Source organism: Dermacentor silvarum, chromosome 2, assembly GCF_013339745.2.
Source record: "Dermacentor silvarum isolate Dsil-2018 chromosome 2, BIME_Dsil_1.4, whole genome shotgun sequence".
Lineage (NCBI taxonomy): Eukaryota > Metazoa > Arthropoda > Arachnida > Ixodida > Ixodidae > Dermacentor > Dermacentor silvarum.
Window position 1 is genome coordinate 15,164,516 of NC_051155.1, and position 20,540 is coordinate 15,185,055.

At 47.8% G+C, this 20,540-nt stretch overlaps 1 protein-coding gene across 5 annotated transcripts in view; it reads left to right on the forward strand.

Moving 5' to 3' along the window:
- Window positions 1-20,540, forward strand: part of LOC119441332 (RNA-binding motif, single-stranded-interacting protein 1-like) — a 116,773-nt gene that overhangs the window by 26,950 nt on the left and 69,283 nt on the right. For all 5 annotated transcript variants that reach the window (XM_049661160.1, XM_049661158.1, XM_049661162.1 and 2 more), the window contains exons 2-3: window positions 8,573-8,757; window positions 15,339-15,647. In XM_049661160.1, the coding sequence (XP_049517117.1) occupies window positions 8,573-8,757; window positions 15,339-15,647 (494 nt within the window). The remainder of the gene's footprint in view (window positions 1-8,572; window positions 8,758-15,338; window positions 15,648-20,540) is intronic.

The following is a 20,540-nucleotide window of genomic DNA, read 5'->3' on the forward strand; positions in this document are numbered from 1 at the left end:
CGAATCCCTACCGCGGCGGCCGCATTTCGATGGAGGCGAAATCCAAAAACGCCCGTGTGCTTGCGTTGTAGTGGACGTTAAAGAACCCCAGGTGGTCAAAATTAATTCGGAACTTTCCACTACGGCGTGCCTCATAATCAGAACTGGTTTTGCTCGTAAAACCCCAGAAAGAGGAAGAAGCCCTATAGCGGAAGCCAGATATCGGTTTCTCCGAGCTTATTCGCAATGCACACGAACTACAGGCAGCGCGCGAGGCGATCCATGATGGCGGACCGAGAGAGTATCAGAATAGGCGACTGCAGCGTCCGTGTGGTAGCACGCCGGGCCTTTTCTCATCTTTCTCGTCGCACACCGAGTGTATTCTTATTTTTGAAATTGTATTCTCATCGGCTGCGGAATGCCGCTGCATAATCAAAAGCGTGCATAACGAGAAGTGCGTGCTTGTTATTGCATGACTCATGAATTTACTCGCGAAGAAGCGACGATGTTGCACCGCATCAGAACCGACTCCGCGTACACCCCAGCTTGGTTATTCAAGACTGGGCTTTGTGCTTCCCCACTCTGTGCCTTCTTTGGTGACATTGGTGGCATAGAATACTTTCATTTGGCTACGCCCGCAGTTTGACACAGAAAGAAAAGCGATGGTCGACAGCCTCCGAAAGAGCGGTCTTACGCGCAAGACCTTTGAAGACGTTGTTTTCCCCAGAGAGCCCGCGGCAATCATGAAGAGAGCGCAACGACTGCTAATAGCCTTCCTGCGAGACACGGGACTCATCAACACATGGTGACACACCCCTGATCTCAACTCAAAGGAGGATCAGGCGGAACAATTGCCTACTATGTATGCCAGGCTAACCCCACCTGCTTCGTATCTAGAACGACCGCTACGGCTGGAGTGCAGCGTTTTCGGTTTAAGCCAGAGAAATACCACCGATCTTGTTTTGAAATCAATCAAAAAAGGTCAGTGCAAGCAAATATGCCACAAAGCTAGCGATCGGCGCGAAGCTCCGAACTATACAGTTACGCTCCGTCAGTTACGCTCGAAAACCAAAGACACCAGCTCCCTAAATGGCTCTACAAATAATCAACTGTTGCGAGAGCGTTTGGGCAGCTTTATTTACAAATATTCGGCTGTAGCGGTAACTTTCGGAAGTCGTAAGGCATCGGCGCGAATGTGTTACCTTGTCTTTTCGCGCCGCATTGAACGTGCCGTTCACGTAAGCTACAACTACCACATCGTAAAAGCGTAATGTTTATGCTTTCGTGAACAATGTCAACGATTAGCATTATGCTAACCGATGTTGCTCCAGAATAAGTCTTCGGTGACGAAGTGTGCGCTACAAATTTCATTGGCGGAGTCACAGGATTGCCGATCTGGAGCTTCACCGCCGACTTCTTTTACGCGTCCAGCGTAAACAAACGAAGGCTTATCTCATCCTTCGCTGCTCGGTTGGTGGACTGAGGCACGCAACCCTTTTTTTTTTTCATCCATGGCGTATGCAGAAGCTGTCAACAAAACAGAAACGCGCCCACGCATAGAGAACCACACGGTTACACTGCCATTGACTGTGCGGATACTCTTTGAAATATTTCTCTCGCTGGCCACTACGCGGCGCGACCGTCTGTGTGCATTGCGAATATTGCCCAATACAGGCATGTGCTTGGCGGCTGTGCCTGATAATACAGGGTGTTCAAAACAAAGCTTTATGGTTTTCTTAAAATTAGGCACTGGGAGGCACGCGAAGACCACCTGTGCAAATAAGTTATGTGGCCAGGGGGCACAAAGTGAGATGATAATTATCGCTGTGAGCCGCCCAATTAACTAAAATTGAACAATTATTTTTTGTCGACTGTAGTAAGTGGGTATGTTTGTATTGAAAACTTAAAGGCAGTCGCTCCAAACCGCGGTATTAGCGGTGGAGAAATTTTCCCGAACGAGCGGGCTGAAGTGCGCGCCCGGAAAATTCGAGGTCATCCGGATACACGCGAAAGGCTGCAAATCCAGAGGGTCGATTAACATTGTGGTTGAGGGCCAAATGGTCCGAGAGGTACCTACGATGCGAGTCCTGGGCTTGTGGCTTCAGAGCGACGGGAGAGCAGCACAGACGCTCAAAACCATCAAATCCGCAACCCACAACATAGCCCAAATGATACGTCGAGTGACGTATCGAAAGGCGGGAATGCGAGAAATCGATACCCTAAGGCTCGTACAGGCCTTAGTGATTAGTTGAATCACATATGGCTTGCCCTACCAAATCCTTAACAGGGAAGAGGAGAGGCAGGCCAACACGATAATTCGAACGGCGTTCAAGGCGGCTATGGGCCTGCCTAAATCTACCTCCACGGAGGGCATGCTAGCTTTGGGAGTACACAATACTTTCGACGAACTGAGGCAGGCCACTCTGATACGACAGAGGGAGCGTCTCAGCTTCACAAAAACTGGTAGGGCAATATTGGCACGACTTAATATCCCAGCATATCCGATTTATCTCACCGAACAGGCCGTACCTCTCCCTCCTTCGGTGAGATCCAAAATTACAGTAGCTCCAATTCCCAAGAATATGCATCCCGAGTACAACAAGGAAAGGCGCAAAGCACGCGCACAACATATTCAATCGATGTACTCCAATAACGCTAGGTACCACACGTACTACACGGACGCAGCTGCGTATGCAGAGGCTACCGGGCAGCGCTACCAAAGGAGGTACGCCCTGGCAGTCGTGGACGCGATCAGCCAGCAGCAAATTACCGCGTCGACCACGGCGGGCTCCCCCACCTCGGCCGAAATGTTAGCAGTGGCGATCGCGATCGCTCACGCGGAGCGTTCGGAAAGGGACTCGGTCGTGGTCACTGACTCTCGGGAAACATGTTGCATGTTTCTTAAGGGGCACGTGACTGCGGCTAGCCTCACGATAATCACCAAATCGTTCAACCACCGCCATCGCCTACTCTGGTGCCCGGGACATGCGGGGGTACAGGGGAACGAACAGGCTAACGCCTTAGCTCGAGCGTCTACTAACCAAGAGATGGAGTCCTCTTCGAACCCCAACCCCTCACACTATCCCTCACAAAATTTCATCAATTTAAATTTAAATAACCCGCCGTGGTTGCTCAGTGGCTATGGTGTTGGGCTGCTAAGCACGAGGTCGCGGGATCGAATCCCGGCCACGGCGGCCGCATTTCGATGGGGGCGAAATGCGAAAACACCCGTGTACTTAGATTTAGGTACACGTTAAAGAACCCCAGGTGGTCCAAATTTCCGGAGTCCCTCACTACGGCGTGCCTCATAATCACAACTGGTTTTGGCACGTAAAACCTGATAATTAAATTAATTCATCAATTTAAATGTCAAAGACATCCTTGCTCATCAACGCGGAGTCCGCCGAAAATACCCGCCGCGTTGTCAGACTACACGCCACATCCAACAGCCGTGTGACATCAGGGAGGAGCTTTGCGCCGATCCTCACTCTCTTGCGTGCGTAATCATGCGAACGACAATTAAAATTTGGAGTTGAATATCTCGGTGAATAGACATGTAGAAGAATTCTTCCAAGTGAAACTGTGTAGAAACACGACTGCTTCTAACTTTTGAATACAGACATACACGCTTACTGCAGTCAATAAAAAGTTAATTATTCAATTGTAGTTAATTCAACTGCTGAGAGCGATAATTATCATCTCACTTTGTGTCCCCCTAGCCACATAACTTATTTGCGCAGGTGGTGTTCACATGCCTCCCAGTGCCCAAATTTAAGAAAACCATAAAGGTTAATTTTGAACACCCGGTATATCTATCCTCTATTGCTTCTTAAAATAAAGTTTGGGATGATCTGTCGCAGGTTAGTTATAAATGCGTAAGCACGGGTCCGTCTTTTGAGTTCTGTTGGGACACCTTGATTTCCTTAAGAAAATTATTTGTGTTCCGCTGAGACACCTTCGTTTGCTTTGGAGGACGCTCCACTCAAACGCGGCAACCACTACGCTGGTTGTTTACGATATGCAAATCACCGCGTATGAAGACTCACGACGCCACCTAAAAGAAGAACGATGTGGCGTAGAAGCCGATAGCGCGAGCCAGCGTCTTCATGTTTTGTTTTCCACGCGACGTCATCCTTTTACCCAAGGCGCGCATCTGCTACAGTTTCTCTAACCACGCGACGCCATCCTAGGCCCGCGCGCTGGCGTTGGCCGCTGACGTCACGCTCCCCCACTCCGCAGCCGCTGCTCGAGGCTTCGCCCCGCTCCGCGAGAACGGCTACTCAGATAAACGGATCAGGCGGTCTTGAGCCTCCTATGCTTAATGTACGACAATAAAACTGCGAAGTTACAATGAAAAACTTGTAGCGTACTAACGGTACGGTGCTCGTACTGGATATTGTCAACGTGTAACTGTGCTCACAATGATTGCTGCAGTTAAAGAAAAGTTGCCTATGCGTAGTTCTTAGTTTAGCTGTTAGTTGTTATTATTTATATATGAAAACTTCAGCGAGAGATCTCTTTCATTAAGCAGGGTGGTCGTGGAATCGATCATAGCCAATGAGGCAACCGACGTAGGCAACCGACGTAGGCAACTAAGTAGATCAGGCACGAAGGCGCTCGCGCGGACATCGGCGTGCTTGGCAAAAGGGACGTCCCCTCGTTCATTCGACGCCACTGACGGGACGAGTAAGGCACGGTCGGTACCAGGAGGTCCAAGGTGTTCATGAGAGAAAATAACTACGGCAACTTCGTGACACTACACTCCTAAGGAATACAACTAAGCTTGTGAGCGACCTAGTTTACTTCGAGATGGCTGATACCACAGTACCACTGGTACTCGCGAAAAATAATTTTGAAGAATTCTGGTGGCCATATTTTTTTGCGACAGGGCCATCCCCCTGTCAGCGAGGGGGCGATACAGAAATCTGAGGGGGGGGTCAGGACATCCGGACATCCCCCCTGGATCCGCGCCTGTTGAGAACCCATGGCAGCCTTAGTGTGTTAGGCCTGATTTGCTTGTTCGATCTCTTCCAGTCGTCGCGTAGTGCGAAATGGCTCCGACGCCTCCCGTGCCATCTGCGCCGACGAGACGCGGCAATTACAAGACTCTGTCTATAGCGATAGCCAGACACTGTCGGAAATAAGGCTGACCTGATCGCGTGTAAGCGTGCATCTGTACAGTCGCGCATTGACAATTTTTTCCGTCCACTGGGACCATAAAAGTACCTTTTTCTGGCGAATCCTTTTTTTCGGACTCTCGATTATTCGGATTTTTTCGCGGTTCCCGTCGAGTCCGAATAAACGGTCGGCGACTGTAGATTGGTGGAGTGAATCTGTTATCCAAGGATTTCTGGGAATGGAGAATCATTGAGTAATTGAAACTTCAATTGTGCAGTTGTTGAACTGTTTATGCTTCCTGACATGAATGTATAAAGTAGTTTCTGTGGAAAAAAAAATAGAAAGAACAATATATAAAACATTGTATAAGATGCACCGCTGTAATTTTTGGAAAAAAGCTGCATCTTATACACCGGAAGATACGGTACAAGAAATGATAGTGCTAGTCGTGTGAAATCTTTGAAAAATAATCATATTCCCGAAGGTGAATGACAGAATAGCTCCCCAGTATTTCATGTAGTACACTGTCTAGGAACACTGTGACAAAGGAAAGCATTGACTTTTGAGTTTAGTACTGAATTTTTACAGTGAGCTATTTGTGCAACTAGGTCTTGGAAAAAGCATCCTTGTGGAATATCTGTGCTGAACATTTGGAGAAAATGAAAAGATATTGACATACTTGGATTCTGAGTGAATGATTCACGCAAGCACAACAAAATTTGTAGGATATTTTGTGCATGTCACGGGGAATATGCGGTGAAAGTGAAACACGTGTGGGTTAATTAGAGATGCTGCAGGACACCTCAGGTTATGTTAACAGCAGCCGAGCTGTGTTGAGGTGATGGAATGAGTAATGCGTTCATGAACATGGCTTGGGCTGCTTCAATAGAATTTGCATTGCAATTCTACAATGCTGTGCAGGTTTGCCAATTTTCCCCGCCCCTTTTTATAAGCTGAATTCCTAGATTTTTATTTGGCATGACAACATATACGAGGTCTGTTAGAAAAGTATCCGACCTTTGGCCAAAGAAAAAAAACTGGCATAACTGGAGCGTTGGAAACCTAATCACCCTCAAAGTAGTCTCCTTGGGACTCCACACACTTCTCCCAGCAGTGTTGCCATTGTTGGAAGCATTCTGAGAAGGCCTCTTTCGAAATGGAGTTTAGCTCAGCTGTCGTTGCAGCCATAATGTCCTCTCTCGTCTGAAACTGCACACCTTTCAACGGCTCTTAATTTTGGGAAACAGCCAGAAGTCGCAGGGGGCCATATCAGGAGAGTAAGGAGCCTGTTGAACTACAGCAGTCTGGTTTTTCGTGAAAAAAAGTGAAGTGTGAGGAATGTGCAGGAGCATTGTGATGGATGCGTCAATTTCCTGTTGATCACAACTCCGGTCTCTTGCGCCGCACAGCATCATGTAGGGGATGGAGGACATCCCTGTAGTACTCTTTGGTGATTGTTTGACCCTGTGGTGCGTACTCGTGGTGTACCACACCACGGGAGTCAAAGAAAGCAGTCGGCATCACTTTGACGTTGCTGCGCACTTGGCGGGCCTTCTTTGGTCTTGGGGACGTGGAATGCTTCCACATTGATGACTGGGATTTGGTTTCCGGGTCGTACCCATACACCCAAGACTCGTCACTGGTGATTATGGTGTTCATGAAGTCGGGGTCACTGTTTGTGGAATCCAGCATGTCCTGTGAGCTTTCAACACAAAGTTGCTTTTGCTCTATCGTGAGCAGCTTCGGCCCGAATTTCGCCGCAACTCTCTTCATGGCCAAATCTTCGGTCATAGTGGAATATGCAGAACAAGTGCTGATGCCCACCTCTTCCGCAATTTCTCGGATAGCCACACGACGGTCCCACATCACCACAGCGTTCACTTCAGCAATCACCTGGTCATTTCGGCATGTTGATGGCCGACCGGAGCGTGGCTCGCTCTCCACCGATGTGCGGCCGTCTTTAAACCGGTTGTACCACTCCTTAATCTCTGTGCTGCTCATAGCATCATCACCAAAAGCCGTCTGAATCTTCCGAATGGTTTCCACTTGGCTGTCGTCCAGTTTCTGGCAAAATTTGATGCAGTAGCGCTGCTTGAGTCGCTCCGTCATTTTCCTTGCAATAAAAAAACAGACGAGAGCACTGCGCACTACCTCACTGAAACGCTGCTTCCCAGCGACTGACGCTATCGGCAGGCGGGAAAAAATTCGCGCATGCTCACAAAGGTTCAAGGTTGGCTGATGCAAGCGCGCTTGTTTCATATCCATTAGGTGTTCGCAAAAAAAAAAATAATAATAATGTCGGATACTTTTCTAACAGGACCTTGTAGCTGCTGTTCTTAATGAAATAATTTTAAATTTATGTGCAGTATTTGCAAAATATTTCTGTTGTATGTTGAATGAGAAGAAGGAGATCCAAGGGGCTTCGTTTATTAAATAGCAATCGTATCAAGCCACTAGACAATGAAGGCGTGGAAACCATGGGGAAAATGAACTTTTTTAAATTGTATTAAGGCCTAATAATGAATATGTTGTTTGTCAAATCCCGTGCAACAAGTTTTATTTCTTCCAATCTTGTTGTATGTCGTGAATATATCTTGTGGTGCTAGAGGCACAGCCTGGTTACTATTGATGTCATGTTTCGTCTTCAGCATCGTGACAATCATGTGTCGTAAACTGAATGAATATTGCTGTAGAAAAAATTCATTGGCATTATAGCAGTATGTGTGAGAGAAATGCATTGAGCTCCCAGATCCATTTTTTAAAGCCTGTTCACCGCATTGCACCGCGCATTGTTCACCGCAGTGATGGTGGGCTGCTCCGGACAATTGTCAATTGCAGTATGGGCATACACATACACGCCCCTCTAAGCTCTCCCATCCCGTCCCTACCACTGCCATGTGACCGGCTTCCCAAACTTCACACATATGCACTTTTTTCTACTTTGACACTTTTAAAGGTATTGATAAACTATAGATAAGACAGGCTGTAGATAATTGTACAGCCAAAAAAGCACCCCTGTGCTTGCCTTGGCTTCAATTTTTCAAAGATTCAATTTGCCAACACATCTGGAGTCAACAGCTGGAACACCTTTTCACGAAAGGGGAAGAATGGCCATCTGGAAAAATGCTGCTGCGTTTTGAAGTTCCATAACACACTGTGCTGGTACTGTAGCTGCCAGTGTTAGCATTTTGAGTAAGAAAAGTTCATGCACGCCCATTTCAAAAAACACTGTGTGTACGGAGGAGATGAGGACAAAAAGAAACAAGCGACAGGACAAGTGCTCCTGTCTCCTCGCTTGTTTCTTTTTGTTCCCACATTTTTCTTTCTTGTGGTGATTGTATACGAGCAGTAGATGTTAGAGGCATGCAGTGTGCTTTCCCAGCATGCTTATCGGGTTTGGAAGACTATGTTGATCATAATTTAGAACCTACTGTGCCAGCCTTCTGAAAAGCCTTGTTGTGGCTCCTTTGTGCAGCAACAGCAAGGCGCCTTCCCGGCGCGGCTTGGCTCTCCGCCTGCGTCCAGCATCAACTCGGGGGGCTCGGCCGGTGGCAGCAGCAGCAGTGGCTCGCAGGGCGACCAGCTCAGCAAGACCAACCTGTACATCAAGGGCCTCACCCACACCACCACTGACAAGGACCTGCTCAACCTCTGTGCACCGTACGTAGAAACTGTCGGGGACCCGTGTTAAGTCACATTCGGGGATACTTTCATTTTCATGGCGCCCCGTTGAAACAACAGTACCTTGATTTGGGCAGATTGGTTCATCTTGACTACAGTGGCTAGAATTTTGAAGTGTGATTACCGCCAAGCGGCCACTATTGGAAGCGCCGGTGCCACCTGGTGATGCGTCCGCGAGGTGGCATTCGCCGTCGTTTACACGTCCAGTCGAGGCCAATGTGTGCCCAGCGAAGCTACCAGATGAACTTCAAACAGCTCGCAAAAAGTTTTTGGGGAGTCCAACTGTCTGTAGCTGCACTTAGTTGCTGACACTGAGATTTTGAAGTGCTTTGAAGGAGTTTCTTCTGTGCAAATCTGCGTTCCGCTGTTTGCTGTCCAGCTTACGCGATGAGCCGGCGGCAAAGCCACTACTTTGTTTCCGGGTGCACCCCGGGGTACAAGTCCTGCAAAAGAAAACTGTCGCTTTTTGGCGTTCCATTCTCCGGTGGCAGCGGAATATACCAAGAGCGGTCAAGCGACTGAACCGAAATCCAGCAGTGTGTGAGCTGCATTTTGGCCAGCAGTTTGTGTCACGGCACTTCGAGCACGTCAAACAAGGTGAGCTGGTGCGTTTAGATCGAAGCAGGCCTGTTCTACTGCCAGACGCTGTGCCGACGAACTTTCCTAACATGCCGAAATACCTTTCGAAGCCAGTTCCAAAGAAAAGAAAGACGAGGGAAAGGTCAGCTGCATAGCCCTCATCGCCCAGAAAAAGACGTCGTATGAACGGTTCGCTTTGGGAAAATGCTGAAGTAGCAGTGATAGATGAGTGTTCCTGTTGAAGCTCGGCCTGAGGGCATTTCTGAATGCTTAAACCTGCCGCTTCCATCCAACCAGTGGGCAAGACACGTGTTCAACGAGGAACTTTTGCATGTGGCTTATAGCTTGTGTTTACGTTGGAAAAATATGAGCCTCCTGCACGCGCAGAAGATGGTTGTGTTTCGTGATGTTGATGGCACGCCAAAACATTAGGTCTTTGTACGTGGTGTCGAGGTCGTGCTAGATGAGTCAGGGGATCCAGCATCGCTTTTGCAGGGAACTGACACGCTGCGTGTTTGCTCTGGAGCTGGGCTGAGTGTGGAATTTCCACTTTTGTGTTCCAACAGAAACTTGGAATGTTAGAATGACAACCTGTACCACAAGAGGTGTAAAGGAGTCGAGAAGTGAAAAGTGAAAACGAGAAATGCTGTGTCGCGTGTAAGTACCTTAGGAGGCTCATAATCAACCAGAGGTGTAGGGCAAGGCAGCCCAATATGAAAAGGAAGACTGCTTCATCGAAGTTGAGAGCGAAGACTGAGACTGTGCGCCGCCTTAGAGTTAAGGTGAAGTCACTCCCCAAATGAAGGTGAAGTCTCCCAAATGAAGGAAGAAAACCAGAGAATCGAAGAAGCAGCTCTCACGATGAAAATCTCTCAAGGCTAGTTTATTATATTGCTGGCTATGTTGCAAGGCACAAAATCCTGACAACAAAATGCCATGAGTGCTTCAAGGTACTCCTCACATCAGCCAAGGAAGCAGACAAGGACCTTTCATCCTTCACATTGTTCTGTGATCGGGGTGGGCTGTTGTATCCTTCGAGGGAACCCTTCTCTTTTGTTGAAGCTTTGGAGGGTACCTTTACCATGTGGTTCAGTTGGAATAAACTGCACAAGGAAAGCATAGCAGATATCGTCTATCACCTTCGAAGCACTGCACTAATTGGATGTGGCTCTCACAAGCAACATAGTGAAGTATTTCATTATTACAAGACTTCATTTCTACACAAAGTTGTTGAACAAAGAACGAACATCAACCAGAGAAAAGAAGCACTTGAAACTTCGAAGGACTGCAATCTTCTAACCAGTTTTCACTGAGTTTCACTATTTATTTTCAGCGTAAATGAGTAACACTTCACCTCGCTTATAATGCTGGGATCGGCAGTCACAAGTTATAAACTTCTGCAAAGAACTACTATTTTTGCCACATTAAGACTAGATACACTGAAAAATCACTTGGGTTGATTTTTATACCACAGCGTAAAGAGCTGGGGTAGCCGCGCGATTAGCGTTGGACGACCGCAACGCAGGCCCCGCAAACACACTACTCGGCGCTTAGGAATCGAAGAAAAGCCATTTAGATGATAAATGGCTTGTTTTACGCATGATAGCACGATAACTCACCTGCTAGTCTGAAAAAGGTCAGAAAAGTAGGCAAAAGCTTACGCCATCAACGTAAAATGTATGTGAACTCCACAGTGAGCTGACGTGAAAGCTAACGCTTGCACCACCTATGGCACGAATCACACGAGTGCATGCAGGCGGTGGCTCCTTCGTCACACTTCAAGACTCTAGCCACTGTATCTTGACAGCGTTCATAAAACCTCGCTAAAAACGAAGACGAAAGGAACACTTATGACAAGACGGGCTCTGAATTTCCAAGTAGCGTTTATTTCAAACGATCATCTATTCTATGCTCTGCGCATTAGGTGCATCATGCATGCATCATCATACAAAATATTGTATAAGTCAATCAGTTCATATGATTGTATAGTCAATTGGTTCACGTGTCTAGATACCTTGAAAGAAATGTCGCTTCTTTGTCATGCAACGCCAAAGATGGACGGCTGACACACTTATCACCCGCTTTTCTTATGAAATACAATTCAACGATTTCGCATTCGTTTTTTGTTTTTTCTTTCCTCAGGAAAGTTGTGTTAACACGGCAAGCATGGGTATGCAGGTGCACTTTTTGCTGTTACGAACATAGGGTTAGAAATGGTGTTAGAAAAGGAAATGGTAGCCACTTGGCCGAACACTGCAAAAAGTGCACATGCACTCCTTCGATATCGGACAGCGAGTTGATGTTGAAAACTTCTGAGAGTAGCTGTTTTCAAGAAATTTATTTATCTACCGCTAGCATACCTGCCAAGCCCATACCTGCCAACTCTTCCGAATTTTTCGTAAAATATACGAATTTGGACCCGTCTTACGATTTTACGAATGTCGGCTCAATTTTTACGGAAAAGTGGTTATATTCGCGAAATAGTTTTTTAAATTTTTAATAAATTCACACCGTTGCTGGTGGGTAGGGGCGCCACTTACGTAGGGGCGCATAGAGATGGAGGTATGCGCCGTAATCTTTATTGTCTGCAGAGTAAGGAGATTTTTCAATCTGTGACGTTGCCTTCGTCATCGGATTGTTGGACTACCTGACGACGGCTGGAAGTCACTGGTTGTCGTTACTCTCAACATAGAGGTCCACCTGTACGTAAGTGGCGCCCCCAGAGACGACGGCGATTTCGGGTCGATGCGGCAAGCACAGTTTCGGTAGAGTGTACTAGAAGCTTCTAGTACACTCTAGTTTCGGTATGGGAGCCTCTGTGGCTAGTCGTCTTGCCTGTCACCTTCGCTAGGCTTTTTTCGCGAGTACAGTAAAAGCTCGTTAATTCGGACACGTCCTTTGGTCCCGGCAGGCGTTTGCATTATTTAATGCAATGAAACTCTCGTTAATTCGGACTTATTTGGCCGCACATCGGTTAATTCGGACAACTCTTGGTGCTCGGCGAGCGCGGAGCGCCGCAAATGTGCGACGCAAACGAGCTATAACTAGAGTGTACTCTACCATAACGGCATTAGCGTCCACCGAAACGAAGCGACGGAGTTCAAATCGTACGGGAATGACAGCAACGCCAGGACGCTTCGTGCCTATTTGAGCCTTTAAAGCTTTTATTCTTGCGTTTGCCGGCGCGCATAGCACCGCGTTGGCCGCGTGCCTTCAAAACTGCGTAGTCGCCATCCGTGATCGCGTTGATAGCGGCCGCGGTTTCATCCGCAGCGGTTGCGGCAAAAAGTAGTTTCGTTTTCACTAGTACACTCTAGTTTTCACTCAGTGTCCGTGCCGTCAGGGAATGGAATACGAACTCCGTGAAAAGACAAAAAAAAAAAAAAAAAGAAAGAAAGAAAGAAAGAAATTTGAGCCATTCCACGCCGCCGCGCGTTGTTTTCCATCCTTCTCCGCATCGCCAGCCTCGCGTGCCTCTGTCCCGTTGCCCTTCCGCCCCTCCGAACACGAATGGTCCGCGCCCATAGCTCTAAGCCACGCCACCCTCCGAAACATGAATGGACCGCGCCAAAACAACGTTAGCGTCCACCGAAAAAATGAAATTATGGGGTTTTACGTGCCAAAACCACGATCTGATTATGAGGCACGCCGTAGTGGGGGACTCCGGAAATTTGGACCACCTGGGGTTCTTTAACGTGCACCTAAATCTAAGTACACGGGTGTTTTCGCATTTCGCCCCCATCGAAATGCGGCCGCCGTGGCCGGGATTCGATCCCGCGACCTCGTGCTCAGCAGCCCAACACCATAGCCACTGAGCAACCACGGCGGGTGCGTCCACGGAAACGAAGCGACGGAGTACTGGAATGACAACGCCGGGAGGCTTCGTGCCTATTTGTTCCTATTCGTGCCTAGCTTGCGTTTACCGCGTTGGCCGCGTGCCTTCATGACTGCGTAGTTACCAACCATGATCGTCTTGATAGCTGCCGCGATTCCGTCCGCTGCGGTTGTGGCAAACAGTAGTTTCGTTTTGACTCGGTACGCACGTCGGCCGCGTGCCTTCATAACTCGGTAGTCGCCATGCATGATCGCGTCGATATCGACAGCGGTTTCGTCCGCAGTTGCAGCAAACGTCGGTTTGACTATGCGTGCGTCGGCCGCGCGCCTTCAGAACGGCAAGGTCGCCGTGCATGATCACGTTGACAGCGGTTGCGGTAAGCAATAGTTTCGTTTTTACTCAGTGTAAAGCTGTCGAGGATGAAGAGAGAGAGATTGCGGTTGGGAAGAGGAAGAGGCGCACCGTCTACATCGCGATGGGCGGCGACCCGGCGACATTGGCGAAAAAATAAACGGGATGTGCGCGCGCTAGTGAAAAGCCCGTCTCCGATGAAGACGCGCGCCGCGGCCGCAATGTGAAGGAAGTCGCGAAACCTTCGCCGCTGCGAGCTCTAATCAGTCGCGAGATGACGAGAGAATTGCAGCTTCCGCATTGCGTGTATGCAAAATAGAAACAGAATTTGCTGATTCATACTGCAAATAAGAGCGTGTTGACGTAGTAAGCATTTGTTTATTGTTTTCTTGATACCCTCGATAATTCGACATTCGGTTAATTCGGACATTTGTTTCGGTCCCGTGAAATCCGAATTAACGAACTTTTACTGTATGACCTGTTTTGTGGGCCTCGCTTTTTTGTGCGACGTGCTGCTGCATCGGGCGCAGTGCGACTCCGGCACTCCGGTGTTTTGTAGCCGTAGAGGCTGCGAAGTGTGATGGCGTGCTCGAAGCCTCGTCAGTACTAGATACTATCAGTACTTCCAAGTGTGTTTGAAGTCGTACTCCTCGGCAGAATTCCCGTGCACCCCCCCCCCCCCCCCCCGGTCGAGAGTTTACGAATTTGAAAGTCTTGAGGTTGGCAGGTATGCAAGCCTCCCGGATTACCCGGGAGACTCCCAGATTTGGACTATTGCTCCCGGTTGTACGGTTGACAGGAAAATCTACCGGAAATTGCACTTGTGTCCTGTTTCTATGCGCGTACAGCACTTTGTCAGGCCACATTGGCAAAAAGAATCCAACCCAATCCAATCCACTTGGAAGTTAATTGCACAAAACATTGTTAAGAAATGTTAAGAGATAGAATTTCTTACAATCAAACACTATCTAAAGAATTTTTGAACACCCGCCGTGGTTGCTTAGTGGCTTTGGCATTGCGCTGCTAAGCACGAGTTCGCGGGATCAAATCTCAGCCGCGGCGGGTGCATTTAGTTGGGGCGAAAAGCAAAAACGCCCGTGTGCCGTCCATTGGGTGCACGTTAAAGAACCCCAGCTGGTGGAAATTTATCCAGAGTTCCCCGCTACGGCGTGCCTCATAATCGGATGGTGGTTGTGGTACGTAAGACCCGAGAATTTCATTAAATATCGAAGAATTTTTGAAGGCAAAATTACCAACAACGAAATGCTTGCAAAAGTGAGACCTTGATGTTCATGCGTGTGTCATTTGTATATCTGTGAATAACATTGTAATAAAGTTCTCCTGTCAGTACTTCCAAATATAGACGTGGGGGAGGGGGGTGTAACCGACTCCCCCCCCCCTCCCTCCCCACAGTTGAAAGATCTCCCGGATTTAGTTTCTTCAAACTTGGCAGGTATGCGCTAGACACTACCGTCTTCAAGACCGTTGTGCAGTAATAAAGTGCTCCCAGCATTCCTGCCACTTTTGGGATGTGTCCTAGAAGCCTTCTTTCCGAAGTGAGCTGATCACCTTTTGCACTTTATGCTTGATTTCAGTAGTTTGCTCAAAATGGTGACCTTTGAGCTGTGTTTCTTATATTGGGAAGGCAGCGAAGTCAGCAGGAGCCAAATCTATCGAGTAATAAGGTGTTGCCAGACTTACTGTTTGCAATGCCCTGTTTGCTTTTAGTTGCGAAACAAGTGCCCCCTTTTGTGTTCTCGTCAGCTGGTGCCAAGAGAGTTGTCTTTTGGTGCAGGTATGGCAACATCATCTCGACCAAGGCCATCCTGGACAAAGACACCAACAAATGCAAGGGCTACGGGTTTGTGGACTTTGAGTCGCCTCTAGCGGCCGAGAAGGCGGTGAAGGCCCTGCAGGCGCAAGGGGTCCAGGCGCAGATGGCCAAGCAGCAGGAGCAGGACCCCACCAACTTGTACATGGCCAACCTGCCCCTCTACATGGCTGAGCAGGACCTCGAGCAGCTGCTGCAGGCGCACGGCGCCGTCATCTCCACCCGCATACTTCGCGACAACAGTGCGCAGTCACGGGGTGTCGGCTTTGCCAGGTACGCATCACCACCCGCAGATGATAGCCAGCAGGCCGAGCATTTTTTCTCTGTTTTCGGAAATGACTGGAAGAGAACCCTCTAAATGCAGTGTGTGTTTCACTATACAGTAGAATCTCGATAAACGGAAATCGCTTAAACGGAATTGCCGCCTAAACGGAGCAGTCGCCTGTAATTTGGTTGGTTTTGTATTCAGATAACGTTAAAAAACTTTTGGTAATTGGAACTAAAATTTCTATGCCACCGTGTAAACGGAACCGAAAATGAAACTTCTTGGCAAACCCATTGCCATCAGCATCAGTTTTTTCCGGTTCCGGCTGTTTCTTGTTTTTAGTCGTAAGACTCACCTCGTTGGTAGTCAGCCGTGTTAGCGCAACGAATGCGCAGTACTTGTGTTGTGTTAGCGCAATTCTTTTGCTTGTCGTTCGGTCTCGGTTCAAGTCGCCGAAGTTACAGGGCTTAGCCCCCCCCCCCGCCTCGTTCGTGCCGTCGTGGTGCCATTCGTGCTTTATTGCCGCGTTGGTGTTTTCTAACATCGGTGGCTCGTAAGCGCTTGCGAAGTTGAGGCCTAGCCTCTGTTGTTTCAATGGCGGCACAGAAGCGTGCACACCGTGTGCTTACGTTAGAAAAGAAGATGGACATTATTCTTGACTTCGAAAGCAGCTCTTACACGAAGTCGGCGCTCGCGACGAAGCACAGCGTCCCGAAAAGCAGCTTAACGAGGACCCTGCACAACAAGGAGAAGCTACGGGATGCCTTCGAAAGTTCGCGATTCGGGCCCCAGAAGAAGCGTCTGCGACAAGGCGACCACGAAGGACTAGAGTAGTGTCTCATGTCGTGGCTTAGGAGAGCCCGGAGCCAGAACATTCCTATTAATGGACCACTAATCCATGCCAAGGCAGAAGAGTTTGTCGTTCAACTCGGGATAACAGACTTCTTGTGCAGTGAGGGCTGGCTGACAAGGTTTAGACAGAAACGGCCTCGTTTTCCGCACCATTGCAGGAGAAGCCGCAGCAGCCGATGCGACAGCGTGTCGCGACTGGCGTGCAGGGCGGCTTCCAGAGATCATGTGTCAATTAAAGGACGATGACGTCTAGAAAGTAGATGGAACAGCGCTTTTTTTTAAGCTCCTGCCAACGAAATTGATCGCTTTCAAAGGTGAGAAATGCACAATTGGCAAACTGAGCAAGACTCACTGTTCTTGTAGGAGTGAGCATGTCGGGCAGCGACAAGTTGAAGCTGGTTGTGATTGGCAAATCCAAAAATCCTCGCTGTTTTAAGGGCATAACTAATATGCCTGTGACTTACGAGTCGAACACAAAAGCGTGGATGAAGCAAGCCCTCTTCAGCAAATGGCTGCACACCGAGGATGCGCAATTTTCGCGGCAGAAGAGGAAAGTACTTTTCCTTGTTGATAACTGCCCTGGACATGGGACTGTAACAGGACTGAAGTCGATTCAGTTGGGGTTTGTCCTGGCCAACACCACGGCACTGTTGCAGCCCGTGGATCAGGGAATTATTCAAGTCCTGAAAGCCTGCTTCCGTAAGGGTCTCCTGCAGAGGATGCTGGTGAGTATGAACCAGAATAAGGAATACAAGGTGGGCATTCTTGGCGCCATTCACCTTATTGCCGATGCGTGGAGGCGGCTGACTGCTAATACTATAGCAAATCGCTTTAGGCATGCAGGATTTTTTTCAAGTGACCAAACATCAGACTTGCAGGATTTGCCTGAATGTGACAGTGAAGATGCCCTCGAGAGGCAGGAGGTAATAGAGCAGTGTGCTTTAAGGAAAATCCATCTGGACTTTGATGAGTACGTGCACATCGACAGTGATGTTGTGACTTGCCCTGAGAACACGGTGGAGAGAGCATTGTTGCTGAGGTGTGTGATGAAGAGGAAAGTGAGCCAGAAGAGGAATCTGAAGGGGTAGCTACCGTAGAGCCTACTACACTTCAAGGAGCAGAATCAGCTGTGCAGTATGTAAAAAATTTTTTTCAGAAGAAACCAGGATCTGAAATGTTTGTCCAAAGCTTAAGTGCCATGGAAAAAACGATCCTAAAGATGCAGTTGCAAGGACTCGAACAAAGCAAAATTGGTGCATTTTTTTTAGCGCACAGTGACTAATTGTTGCCAAAGAAACTTAGTGAATGCTGTGCCAAAACCTCTTGCAGTTTTCTTGCTTTCTGAAACACTATCAGGTACATTCACCTTCTAGTGAGTTCCATAAAATGGTATTAAGAGTGTAACCACATAAATCTGCACTTTTGCAAATCTCTCTCGGTAAACGGAACTCCTGTTAAATCGAACAAATTTTTTCGGTCCCTTGAAGTTCCGTTTATCGAGAGTCTACTGTACTCGGTTTTATAGCTGGCAGGTAAGGCTGCACAACCTACGGGAGTCTCACTCTGTGAGAGAGAGTGCAGTTGTTATTGACCTGTGACACTTTCTATGGAATAACTACTTTGTGTATTACAGCTACAGTCAATGCCCGATTTTTCGGACTCCCTAGGGGCCGCGAAAATGTCAGTAAAATTGGACAGTCCTAAGAAATGAATGCATGCTTTTACTGCCCCCAAGGGCTCAAAATTGCCACAGGCACTTCCGAAATAGCTCTGAGGGCCTGCCAGTACACTTATTAGGCTTATCGGTGCTCGTACTGTGATAGGAGATGGCGGGTGCATGGGTGTACAATTAAACGGTCTCCAACAAAACGTAGTTTTTAACGGCTCAAGATCATCACCGATAGCCGTGAGCTCTGGTGTGCCACAAGGGAGCGTGTTAGGACCGCTGTTCTTAATTTATATTAGTAGCGTATTTACTCTAATCTAGTTTGACTCCGATTCTAAGCCGACCCCCCCCCAAAGTCCGAAGCCAGAAAAAAAAAAAAAAAAAGTTACCTCGAATGTAGGTCAAACAAAAAAGCGAGGACCAGGTTCGTAAACTGAAAACAGCATTTATTGATTATGAACATGCCGAGCTCATTCTACGTCATCATCGCTGCTAGCCTTGTCGCTATCTTCCTTATCGCTGCCATTTTCAAACAGTGCACTATATTCAGTACCGTCAAGCGCATTAGAGATGCTGCACTTTTTGAAGGAGCGCACGATCAAGGTTCCTGGGTAAATGTCATCCTCCTTGCCGTGCACGCAAAAAGCTTCTCCCAATCCTACGACCGACGTTTTTCTCATCGATGCTGAAGTCCCGCCTGACTTGGAACGTTTGACGATGCCTCTGTGGCTAGCACAACTGTTCGTTAGAAAGCGGCGGTTCCTGTTTGGTGCCATTACGGTAACGCCACGCCGTACGCTGATACTACACTATTTCCCCCTCCAACGACGGACGTTTTTCTCATCGATACCGAAGTCCTGCCCGGCTTGAACGTTTGACGATGCCTCTACGGCTAGCACAACTGTTAGAAAGTGGCACTATAGTGGCATCGCCTATTTGGTGCCATTACGATAACGCCACGCCGCGTGCCGATGCTACACCATACCGATACTACCGATATGACACAGGTCAAAATGGCGACGTCGCTCGTGTACTTCAGATGGCTATTGGCGCGGCTAGTAGCGGCTGCGATACTGACTTTTCTAGATGGCGCTAACTATGCATGATATTTATCAGTTTCAGTTAAAAACTGTAGCGTTTTTCAAAATCCTCGAATCTCAGCCAACCCTAGAGTTTCGTGTGTGATTATTTGAAAAAAAAAACTATCAGCCTAGATTCAAATAAATACGGTAGTATTGTTGAAAATATGGCGTCTCCCATGAAATTGTTTGCAGATCACTGCGTAATGTATAGGGAAATAAAATCACGAAGAGATACTGAAATGTTGCAGAGGGACTTGTGCGCAATAGCGCAATGGTGACAAAAATAGAATATGACCCTAAACGTTTGCTGCTGCATAGCATTCGCCAACCATATCCATAGATTATAGACAAGTTACAACATCAACAATACAATAATCTACCACTAGTTGGACTTTTAAGTGTTTTGGTGTGTACTTTCCTGATAGATTTAAGGGTATTAAGCACGTGAATGTAGTGACAAGAGTAAGTAAAATTATGTATTTTATACGAAGGAATTTTAGGCAAGCTTCACAAGCCATAAAACCAACACTTTACACTTTTTGTACGTAAGATCTATACTATATTATGCTTAAGTAATTTGTATGTATAGTAACTATGATCCCTGAATAAATATTAATGAAATAAGCCTACATTGCGATGGGAACTCCATTGGATTGGAACTACATTAGGAAGGCAAAAACTAATGGTAGCCACAGTTAAGGGCTTGACTTTCTTCACAATATCTATTATAATCAGACTGCCGTTAATCCCATGAGTACCTCTTAAAGCTGATGTACGTCTTGCTTCGTTGAGATTATTCATGGAAAATATTAGAATCCGCACAAAACATATACCTATGCTAGCTTTATTTTAACAGCGAAGCTGTTTAAGGTAAAGGTAGTCTGGTCGTGTACGCCCTAAATGTGGGCCGATCTTGGAGGTAGTGCAGAAAGAGTCCCAGCGCAATGGCACATACCCCTGTGAACTAGCGAAGCTGTTTGAGCTGGAGGATGGTCCGTTGAGTGTACGCCACAAAACCTCCATCTGGCGATGGCGTCGCCATACGTCGAGCGACGCTTCACCCCAGCTGTGCCGACCGCACCGAGCCTCGCCATAACTGCGTGAGCCGTGACGTCATCACGCGCTCCGCATCGCTTTGCGTTAGCTGTGCCGAGCCATGACGTAACGCATCGTGCAGAGCGATTTCCATGGCTGCACCGAGGCGGAGCTAAGCCGTGACATCACTGTGCCATCCCACAGGATATACAGGGTGTTTCAGCGAATACTTTCAACATTTATTTAAGGTTGCCTGTGGCAGATAG